We start from the raw sequence: 11,720 nt of genomic DNA on the forward strand, positions 1-11,720 counted from the left end.
GCCCCGGAGGAGGGCAGGGTGCGGGAGCCCCGGAGGAGAGCGGGAGCCCCGGAGGAGGGCAGGGTGCAGCCGCGTCCGGCGGCGCCGCCCGGGCCGAGCCCCCGCACCCGCGGCGATAACGGCGCTGCCGGGCCCCGCACGGAGCCGCAGCCTCATCCCCGAGAGCGGATAAACTGTTTGGCCTTTGGACAAGATTATTTCCGTTCAGAACACGATTGTTATCACTTAATTGAAAATAATTATCCAATGCAAATTGGGTTCAAGTTGGCAGCTGAACTGAGGAGACGGCGCATTTCCAGCAGTCCTGGGCAGGGCCGAGGGCGAGGCTGGGGCTGGGGCGGGGGACGCTCCGGGGCAATGTCCCCTCTGCAGCGCCCGCACCCTCCGGGAGGGCAGCGGGGCCGAAATGCCCCGGGGTGTCACGGACCGGGGCGCTCCGGTTTGCGCGGCCGTGGCAGGGGCAGGGCAGGCTCCGGGCTGCCCGGTGCCCTCGCTCAGGGCTGACCGTGCCAGCCCGTGCCCGCCGGGTCTGTCTGAGCCCCGGCCGGGGCACACGGGGGCTGCGGGGCTGCGGCGGGCTGGCAGAGCTGCATCCCGTCCCACGGAGGGCCGGCCGGGATGGGGAGAGCTCTGCAGGAGCAGCCCCTGGAGCTCTGACCCAGCCAGGCACCGAAACCGCGGCTGGGCTGCTCCTCTCGTGCTGGCCTCGCTCCGGCCCGGGGCCATCAATCAGCCCGTGGCTCCAAAGGTCACCTGTGTCCGTGTGCTCCTGCCAGCGCACGGAGGAGAAGGCGCGTCCCTGAAGCCGCCCCATGCCAAGCGCTGGTGCTGCCGAGCCCTCCTGCCCGGCCCTGCCTCTGCTCCCTCTTCCCCGTTTCCCGTCTGGATGGATTTGGACCTTCCCGAATGCACACAATGCCCCTGCCAGTGCACAAATACACCACAGAACGCCGCCTTTCCACAACGGTATTCCTATCATTTGACCAGACCGGCACAAGGTTAACTAAAAAAAAAAAAACAAACCAAAAAAACCCCAAAAAAACAATGTTTAAATGCCGTTTCATCAGGAGAAGTGCAAAATGCCTCTGCAAGAATTTCTGCCAGGACTTTTCAAACCTTGCAAAGCACAATTAGACACAGTCAAATATTGTCCTGGTTAAAGACTATTAGTTTTCCTTACATTTGTCATGAATTAATTTTTTCCGGCTGTATCAACAGTGTTTCCTTTATAAATACAACGGGCTCCTTTACATTGAAAAATTAAATTTGCTCTGATAATGAACTGAGGGGCTAATAATCATTTTGCAATGCAAAAAAAGTGCAATTACTGGCTGCTGTGCCCTGCGGTGCCTGGTGGGCTGTCACTGACCCGCTGTGCCCTCGTCACCCCTGTGCCAAGGAGCAGGATGGCAGTGCCACCCTTGCTGGCACTCCCAGGGCTGGGGATCAGCCCAGGTGTGCTCAGTGTCCCCAGGGAGCTGCTCAGAGACATGTGGGGTGCAACAAGGTCTGCAGAGGGACTGAGGCTGCAGGAGAACACAGTGTGGGTAAATGAGGGTAATGTAGAGTGTGATCTGATCCCCCGAGGAGCTGCAGCTGGAGCCTATTACTATTGGAATAGGAATCCCAATATTACCAGTTAGATTGTGCCTGGGCCAGTCTGACCCTCGCTGCTGGGCCAAAGGCAGCAGCTGCAGTGTATCACCCCAGAGATACCTTGGCTTGCTGGAGATTGCAGCTGGGCACTGAACAAGTCCAGGCTTGTTAGGAACCCCGTTTACCTCAGGAGGAATGGCTTCAGGCGATGGTGAGGAGGAAGGAGACGGATTCTGCCAGGGGGTTATGTCCAGAGCTTTATTCCATGGTCACAGAGGTCTGAATGTAGGCAACAGCTCCAACAGAATCCCGAGTGCATGCCTTGATTCACCTTTTAAGCTCAGGGACAGGGGGAGGGAAGGGGCAGGTGAGCCACCAACCAGATGAGAGGGGCAGGGTCTCAGGGGAAGATGACACCCAGACAGGCCAATGACCCCTGGGCATAGGGGCATCCTTTGAACTTGACCAACCACACGACGCCTTGCTGGAATGTTCAGCCTGATTGACAGGACTCACTCAGCAAGGGGGCGAGGGGGAAGGGAGAGAGGTACAGGCACACCTGGGAAGGGACCTGGAAGTTTAAAACAGGCTATTACAACACACCGCAGCATATTACTAAAGACTAGGAGCAGGTAACAGGCAACACCTGTCGCCAATAAGAGCTAGTGGCATAAAAGAGTGGATTGGTGGGAACTGGAGTCAGAGGGCAGCTGCAGGGACCAGGAACAGCCAGTGCCCAGAGGAGCTGCCTACAGAACACATCGAGGAGGTACAAAGCTCTGGTAATATGGAACCCTTGTGATATAATGGTAATAGAACTGTTGTAGTATATAAGACAACATCCATGTGCTTTCCACTTAGGTGAAGTTTTGGTCGTGTGCTGCGTCTGGCAGGGATACAGTTAATTTTTTTTTTCCATTGGCTAGTAAGACAACAAATGAACTGCTGTGATATCTAAGGCAGCACGGGGCCAGCCTGGCCCTGGACGTGTGTGGGTGGTTAATGATGGTCCCTGCAGGCTGAACAGCAGCTGGACAGACAGACTGATGTTTTGAGATGGACTTTGGGGAAAGGAGCACTTCAAGGAAGAGCCAGGCGTGTGCTATGTCACAAAGACACGTCCAGCTCCCCCCCACAGGTGTGCCATGGACACAGACACCTCAAATCACAGCTCTCCTTCTCTCCTCAACCTCTCTGTGCAACAAATGATGGACCCAACACTCCCTGCTCCCCTCTTCACTCCTGGGACAGCTGCCCCCATTACCCAACAAGGCTCTGACCTCCTGGTCCCCCCATCGTGTCTGCTCTGCAGCGCTGGCTCTGAGCTGCAGCCTTCATTTATTCACGCCGTGTAGGTTTCCTCAGGCTGCCTCACCAGTGCACAGCAGCTGTGACCTCCAGACACCGTCCTCTCCTGGGATGAACATGTTTTCCCGCCCCAGGCATCTCTGGAGCAAGGACTGACACTTCTCTGAAGGAGGGGGGAGCAGTGACAGGCTGAGGAGCACTCTGGTTTAATGGGATGGAGCAGAGCTCCGTGGAAGCAGCTCAGCTGCCAGGCCTGGCAGTGTGGGATTCCAGCACAGCACTGTCCTCCCACAGCACCTGACGTGCTGCTGTTGATGGTGCTGGGAAATCCAGCCCTTTTTCCATTTTCCTTGTCCTCTCCTCCTCGCTGAACGTAACCAATCTCCTGCTGCTTTGTTCTGGCGCTGAACTCCCTGAGCTCCATCAGCTGCCCACAGGAGCCTTGAGGGCGTGCTGGTGGCCCTGGTGACAGCTGGAGCTGGACACAACCTGCTTTGCTCCAAGGTTTATGTCACTCCTGATTCACCCAGGTGCTTTCCAGCACCAAGCCAGCCCTGTCCCTGTCTCCTCTCTGGTAGCACTATCCTGAGCTGCCAGCTGTGCCCTGAGTGCCCTCTGGGTGCAGATTTCTGCACAGCCTGACACTGGTCAGTCCTGGAGGTGATGTGCTCCCTGCCAGGACCCAAGCTCAGCCCAGGCTGGATGTGCCCCTGCAGGACCTTGTTGCTTTTCCCACAGTGCTGCTCCCTGCCAGCTGGGCCCTGGAGGATGCTCCCTCACCCAGATCCCATCTGCTTCCAGGGTGCTGCTTCCCTTTTTTCCCTTCCCATGCCCTGAAAATCATGCTTCCCCCATCTTTTACTCCCTGTCCTGTAATCAGAAGCAGCAGGCATCTCCCAGAGCACAGCTCTGTAGGGCCGGCTGCCTGCAGGACACCCAGAGTGAGACAGAGCACAAACCCTCCAGAGGAGAAATCCATTCTGATTTAGGTGAAATGTACATCTTGGGGTCTGTGGCTGGAAAACACAGCTATGTAGCCTGACTGCAAAGGCCTAGGCTCAGGGAAACTGCTTCAGTGAAGGACAGAGAAGGGGGGAGACAGAGGGTGACAGAGAGAGACAGAGACTGCTGTGAGAGCAGGCCAGCCTGACCCAGGAATTCTTCCTGATAAAGAAGAACTAGCAGCGAATGTCACTGAAATTTGTAAAATGAGTATGCATGAACCTATTGTGAAATTGTTTGCATATGTATTTGAGAGGAGGATAAAAAGGGACCTGAAGTTCCCAGAGGTACGTGTGTCTTTTAAGGAGAGCAATTTCCACATGTGTCCAGTGCTGCAATAATAAACATACCGGCTTTACAACTTTCACAAAGTTGTGCAGCTTTTGGCTCTCTCAGCAGAACAGGAGGCAGCTCCCCACAGGGCCATGCAGGAGCTGACAGTGTGCGGGCAGGCAGGTACCACAGGTACCACAGGAGCCGCAGCCAGGCTGGGTCTCTCTGAGCTCTGTGTGAGCCTCTGTGCCTCAGCTGCTGCCACCCCCTTGCCAGGGCAGGCAGGCTCTGCCCAGCTGTGCCCGGCAGCCTTTGAACAGCCCACAGCAGTGCCCAAGGGTCCATGCTCCTGCCCGGGCCCTCCGGGCAGCAGAGAAAGGCCAGGGCTCCCCTGGGCTGGTACCGCCACGCTGGCAGGGACCTGGGGCTCGGGGCAGTCAGGATGAACTCCCACCTGAGCTCTGCTGCACCTCTGCACTGCACCTCTGCACTGCACAGGTACTGCAAAAATACCAGTACAGCTGGGTGGGACGTGCCTTGGCTTGTCTGGCCCTTGCTGCCGAACCAAACAGCGGCAGCTGCGGTGTTTCACCCCACAGACACCTTTGGCTGGTGGGTGTGTGGTGTTTCACCCCACAGACACCTTTGGCTGTGGGTGTGTGGTGTTTCACCCCACAGACACCTTTGGCTGGCTGGGTGTGTGGTGTTTCACCCCACAGACACCTTTGGCTGTGGGTGTGTGGTGTTTCACCCCACAGACACCTTTGGCTGGCTGGGTGTGTGGTGTTTCACCCCACAGACACCTTTGGCTGGCTGGATGCTGCAGCTGAGCATGTGGAGACAAGTCCAGGCTTGAGGAGCTCAGGTTTCCCTTGGTGGAGAAGCTTTAAGGCGATGGCGAAGGAAAGGAGTCGGTTCTGAAGGAGGGTTTGGATCCAGAGCTTTATTCTGGCCCACAGGCCTCTGAATGCAGCAGCTCCTCCAACAGAACTCCCTGGGCCCGTGGTTGCTGCTCCTTTAACCCTGGGCAGAGGGGCAGGGAAGGGGCAGGGAGCCACCAAGCAGGGACAGGAGGGGAGGGACAAAGGGACAAAGGACACCTGGATGGCCCAACGTCCTCCAGGGGTGGAGGGCATCTTTGGAATTCAACGCCCGTCTGGAATGCCAGGAGTGACAGACAGCGCTGGGAGGGGAAAGGAGAGGCTGACACACCTGGCTGGGAATCGTCATGGGAGGGACCCGAGGTTCTGGAGTAAACCTGAAATGACAACCCAGCACCCAGGGATGTGCACAGGCACCGCTCTGAGTGCAGGACATGCACTCACCTCCAGAGAAGCCAGCTGGCCACAGCAAGCACTGCAAACAACCCTCCTGTCTGCCAGGTGTGTGCTGCTTTGGATACAGGCTCAAAGTGACTTCTGCTCAAAACACAGAATTCAAAACTGAAAAGGGGTGCACAACACAGCAACAGGGAAAAGAGCTGTTTCTATGTTATAAACAAGTCTTTTCAGGGGTGGAATTAACTTAGTATTTTTCCATAAGGCTAAAACTGATTTTCTTCTCAGTATCATCAGGAATTTTTCAATCAAGTAATAAATGAAGGTAAGCATAACTTATTTTTTGTTGCCAAGGACATGCTGAAGCAAAGCTAGACATCAGGTTTACAAATACTATGTATGTATATATCACAAATACCTCTGAAACAGGATGACATGGTCACCAGAACACCTGTGGCCCCACTGCTGAGTTTGCTAAACACAAACCTGACGAATTTAGGGAGCTCTGTGATGGGATAACACTGCCACAATGAGAGTCCTCACATTTTTCTTGGGTGCCTTTCCAGATGCCCTTTCAGGGTATCAAGAGTCTCTAATTGAACTCGGGAGGGGAGGAGCTGCACCTCAGTGACACTGTGCTGTCACCCTCAGCTGCTCACTGGGGACAGGTACAGCACAGAGCACCTCACACAGCAGCAGGGTACAGATCATTCCCTTTTCACAACACTAGAGTATAAATGCATTACTTTTTCCTTTACTCTTGGCAGTGGTGATGCAGGAAAGAGAACATGATGCTGTTTTCAATTATGTTTGGCATGCAAGGAAATGAGGAACAAACGCATTCTCTTCATATTTCTCATGTAAAGTTTTATTTGTGTTAGTCCTTTGATAAAGCATTTTACTCTTACAAACCTTAAAACGACATGCTGAATTCCAGTGTACAAAAATAACTGTCTTTAAAAAAAATTTAATTTTAGCACAGTGTGACTGGAACCAAGTATGTTCTTCATGCTCCACTCCTTTTTCCTCCAGCACATGACAAGGAACAAGAACAGACTGCGTGGGAGAAGTGAACGGTGCTCCAGGCCCAGCTGCTCACTCCTGCTCTGCTGACCAGCTGGCCAGCACAGGGTGGATCCCCAAAGCTGAGCCCGGAGGGTGCGGGCTGCATGGCCCTGCTGTGGAGAGGGAGGGGGGCACTGCTGCACCCCAGACTGTCCCTGCCCGGGGAGGGAACTGCCCCGGCCCTCCTGCTGCCTGAGGGATGTGCTCTGCAGCCACCCTCCTGCTGCCATGCCCAAATCTCCTGGCATTGGCCCCAGAGGCGCTGTGCGCCAACAGCACAGCCACAACTCGCTGCTGAGCAAACGAACCCTGCCAAGCCCAGCGTGCCCCCACAGCCCCAAGCAAGGAAAACGGATGTACAGCATATGGTAGAAGCCCTGGCAGCAGCTGTGGGTGCTGCTGCCAGGGGTGGCCCACAGAGATGGAGAGGTGCCCGTGGCTGTGGAGAGGGACAGCGAGGGTGGTGGTGCCCAGCAGGCCGGGACAGGGACAGACTCCAGTTCATGTGCTAGGAGAGGGACAGGAGTAAAGAGAAGGCAGAGCCAGAGCAGGGAATGCCAGTGCTACCTGCCATCACCAGGATTTCTGCTTGGGCTTCTTCTTCCTCTGTTTTATAAGGAACAGATTGTCCCTGCTGTCAGGACTGGCAATTTTCTGCTTTTTCCAATTCTTCTTCCTTTTGGCACCTTCTGGGGGCTGGTGCACGCTGAGAGCCTTGCAGCCTGGGGGTGCCTGGGGCAGGGCCCTGCGTTGGGCCCTGCTGCCCTTGCAGCCCTGCTGCTTGTGCCCCCGAGGGAAATCCTCAGGGTCTGCGTGGATCCCAGCAGCCCTCCTCTGCCTCGCCTCCTGGGCCTTCTTCACCCGCTTCACCTTCATCTTCTTGTGCTGCTCGCTGCTCCTGCGGGGCGGGCCCTGCTGCTCTTTCCAGAGTTTGCTCTTTTTCTTGTGGCTGGGCACCTCGAGCTGCTCCTCCTGCAGGGGCGTTTCGGGCTGCTCCGGCAGGAGGCCAGCTTCCTGCAGGTCTGCAAAGCAGAGGGGATTACTGGATTATTTCTGTACCTAACGACCCTACAGCTGGGCACCTGAGCCATCACACCTCTCCTCTGTATGAAGTTAAACAACAATTTATCTCTGGCAGATTTCTTCACCGTGGGTTTTTTCTGTCATCAGGCTAGAATCTTAGCAAATCTTGATTTAATCCCCTTCCTCCTATTTCATGGCACTTTTAATGTCAGCAGATTTTTCAGAATTAAAACATCTGACAATGCTCTCTGAGTGACTTTGACACAGTCAATTTCCATGATAGACATAGATGAGTAAAGTCGCAAATCTTTTACTACCAACAGGCTACCTGTTCAAATCCACACAGCTTTTCCCAACACATGGAAGTAATCCCACAATGCTCCCATAAAGCACAAACACAGGCTGGAAGGTGGGAGGGATGTCCCAAACCACACCGTACCTGCCACCTTTCTTTTCAACCTGTTGGCTCTCCTCCTGATGTCGCACTCATCATCGTAGTAGTAGACGAAGGGAGAAGTGGGGAACATGTTCCCCTGCATCCTCTTCTCTGAGCACTCCTGCAAAACACATTCAGGTCACTAGAGCTGCCTGAGGTGGGATTTCCTGGAGTGAAATGGGCCAGGCCTGCAGGTTCTGCTCTGTCCTTGTGACATTCTCATGACCGGCTCGTGATTCTCCTGCACACACTGGTGCTGTCTGAGCACACAGAAGGAATTTCCGGCCGTTCCCTCACACCTGTACTACCCACAGAACGGGCCGTGATGGCCAGGTGCAGACAGGCTCACACCAGGTGAGCTGCTGGCAGAGCTACCGGGCACAGGGACAGGGCAGTCCCACTGCCAGGCAGCACCCAGCACTGCTGTGTGCACACACCTGGCCCCTCAGAGGCACACACAGGGCCCTGGCAGGGCAGCCTGGCCCCTGGGATCCTTGGCACGAGGCTCCTGCAGCCCAAAGGGGACAGGGGAGCAGCCACGGGCAGCCAGAGCCCGCTCACGGCCAGGGTGGGTGTCACTGTGTCACTGTGTGCCACCCCCTCACAGGGACAGACCACAGGCAACGCCTGCTGCAGGCTGCTGTCAACACAGCACGCTGCAGGGGTAGGGGTAGGGTTTTCTGTTTCTAACGAAAGGGGAAAAAGAAGGGCAGGATGTCAGAACTCAGTACATCCCTCAGGGTGTCCAGAGTTGCCAGGACCCTGCCAGGGGGCTCAGAGACCCTGGCACACAGCCCAGAACACCTGTGGGTTTGATTACAACCCATGGAGCAAATTACTAGCTTTGTGTGAAGACCTGAAAGCCACAGAAGTTTAAGTAGTGTAGTAATAAAATTAGTTTAAGTAGTGTAATAATAAAATTATCACAAGGTGAAAAAGTAGATTTTAAGGTTTTTAGAACAGGGGTTTTGGGGACAAGATGGAGGGACTTGGGCGTGTCCAGCCTTTCTTCTTCTTCTTCTCTACCTCCATCTTCTGCTGTGATGTTGGCACTTTTGGATTGGTTTAGAGTAGAAGCTCAGTGTCTAACACAGGTGATGGGTATGGGAAAGTAATTGTAAACATGTTATGCGTAGTTTGCGGTATAAAGAGATAACACCACCTCAGGGGCAGGCAGAGTGCCTGGAATTGTCCTGCTGGATGGACCTGGGAGGGCAGGAGAAAAATTTTTATAGATAAGAAACAATAAACAACTCTGAGACAGAGAACTGAAGAGCTCTGACTCCTTCTTCAAACATGGGGCCCGAAACAGAGCCTGTTGACACGTGTCAGGGCTGCAATAACCTGCAACCTCCCGAGAGCAGGAGAGCCCTGAACAGAGAGCTGGGGCCAGGACGGCGCTGACTCTGGCATCATGGGCATGCCAGCCTATTCCCCAACAACTGCAACAGGAATGTAAGTTTTTCACTGCTGTGCACGCAGTTTGATCCACGTCTTGAGAGCCAGGCTAACAGGAACATTTCCTATGATTCTGCCTTTTATCTGGGTACCATGATATTGACAGGTGCTTTATTCTCCTTTATCCTCCTTGTAAATTGTCTGTTACCTGCTGTGCTTTGCTTCACCATTTTTCTCTTCTTAGATACTGCCGAGATCATAGACACACAGAATCGCACAACAGCTTGGCTTGGTAGGGGCTTTAAAGATCATCCCATGCCATCCCAGCCCATCTGTGGGCAAGAACACCTTCCTGCCACTGCCCCAGGTGCTGCCAGCCCTGTCCAGCCTGGCCTTGGGCACTGCCAGGGCCTGCCCACCCTGCCAGGGAACGATTCCTTCCTGACAGCTGCTCTGACTGCACTGTCTGTCACTGTGAAACCATTCCAGCAGCACCTGGGCCTCTCCAATCTGCAGGAGCTGTCAGGAGCTCTCACTCACCTGCTGCCTGCACCACGGCACCAGCAGCTTTCCTGCGTGTGCTGCTGCTGCCACTCAGTGCCACCCTGGCAGCCCCTGGCCCTGCCTGCTCCTCTGTCCCTTCCAGAGGCACAGCACATCACAGATGCAGTTTTGATGTGTTTTGCATTTCTCAGCTTCTTTTTGGTATTTGCTTGCCTGAAATTTAGTGAAGAACTGGTTTTCCTGCATGTGTTTTGCCTGTTTTTGGGAATGGTTGCGCACATGGGAAGATCTGGTATCTCTGTCCCCTTGTGTTGCTATTGGCCTATCCCCTTTCACTCAGCCCTTGCTCAGGCTGTTTCTGCTCCTTGTACACTACTACAAATACTTTATTATCTTCCTGAACTTGGAGAGACATAAAATGTCCACAAGTTGCTTTCCTCCCTTTCTGATTTTGTACAGTTCCTACCAGTTCCAATCTAAGTATTTACTATCAGCTCCTCATACATAATTTCTAATTATTTTTACATCAGCCTTAATAATGACTTAAATAATTGATTTACAGCAACCCTAATAATTACTCATTACTCTTACAACAGCCTTGTATCTATGTGTGTCCGTCTTCCTCCAGTGCCACAGTTTAATAAAAGTGAACCAAACTAAAGGCCCAAACTTTTAACAAAATGCACTGGATAGTTGAATGGGCTGACACACAAGAGCAGGCAGAAGGGAAGAGAGGAATTTGCTGGCAATTTGCTGTTTCTAAGCCACAGGAAAAAATAAGCTTAACCCATCCAATGCATGATTAACATTCATTTTCTAGAATATTTGTGGCTTGGCTCCTGCACTTATTCCATAAAAGAACAAACCCTATTATTTGCTCTGTATTGGTAAGTGCAGGTACTGAAGCCACTTAAGGCTCATGATGTCTCCTTTACCAGGCTGCACCTTACAGAAGGACAATGCTAAACTTAGGTCAGATGTCCAGTTGACCTAAACCAGGAAACTACAAGTAAGGATCATCACAAGGCAGGCAGGAATTGAAGATTCCAAAAACAGCACTCAAATAGTTGAGCTGAGTGTGGTGAAAAACCTGACACGATGTTGAATGTGGGGAAAAAAAGAAAGGGGGAAGCAAAGCTGTATCCAGCAACTGTTTCCAATGAATATTCTCTCTCCCAGGCAGTCTCAAATCAGTGAACCTCCCTAGGAGAGACAGCAGCTGTTACCTGCCTCCCTTTCTCTGAATTAGGTGGGTGGGATCCCTTTACGCACTGGCCTCCCCCGAGGCTGGTCACACTCCTCTTGTGGCACACACACCAGTGTGGCTCTTGCAGCTCTTCCCTCCAGCCCCACACAGACAGCGTGTGTTACAGATGGATAATGAGACGACTGACTCTCACAATTAAAAGATAACTATCGTGTGAATATTAAGAGAAGCTTTAGTGATGTATAGTTATGTACAGTTATGTTATTGCAGTTTAGATGTCCTCTGTTCTCCCCATAGTTCCCTTTCCCCCTGTATTGTTGCCATCACACAGCCGAGGCTGTCTAGGACAGGTACAAAGAAGCTGCACAGGTGTCCCTTGCATGGGGCAGGGGGGAACGGCAAAGCTTGGGGGTGCTTAGGGTGTGCAGATGGCAACACCTGACCTGCAATCCAGTGACAAGAAAGCAGTTTCCACTGATAAATGGCAAAGAAGAGCGAACTGACAGAATTTGGGAGGGCCCAGGGCTGCCTGATGGAACCCCAGGGGTGTAAAAGACTGAGCACCCATCTCGCAGATGAACCCGCCGCGCGGAATGCACGAGGGGCAGTTCCCAGCACTGCAGCTTTTCCC

General features: G+C 53.4%; 1 protein-coding gene across 1 annotated transcript in view; it reads right to left on the minus strand.

Moving 5' to 3' along the window:
- Positions 1–6,297: 6,297 nt before the first annotated feature.
- The window catches only part of ZCCHC7 (zinc finger CCHC-type containing 7), a 97,745-nt gene continuing 92,322 nt past the window's right edge, over positions 6,298–11,720 (minus strand). Inside the window, exons 10-11 of the mRNA XM_063180240.1 lie at positions 7,984–8,101; positions 6,298–7,543 (exon numbers count right to left, since the gene is read on the minus strand). Coding sequence (XP_063036310.1) covers positions 7,095–7,543; positions 7,984–8,101 — 567 coding nt within the window. The 3' untranslated portion in view covers positions 6,298–7,094. The remainder of the gene's footprint in view (positions 7,544–7,983; positions 8,102–11,720) is intronic.

Source organism: Melospiza melodia, chromosome Z (assembly GCF_035770615.1).
Source record: "Melospiza melodia melodia isolate bMelMel2 chromosome Z, bMelMel2.pri, whole genome shotgun sequence".
Classification (NCBI taxonomy): Eukaryota; Metazoa; Chordata; class Aves; order Passeriformes; family Passerellidae; genus Melospiza; species Melospiza melodia.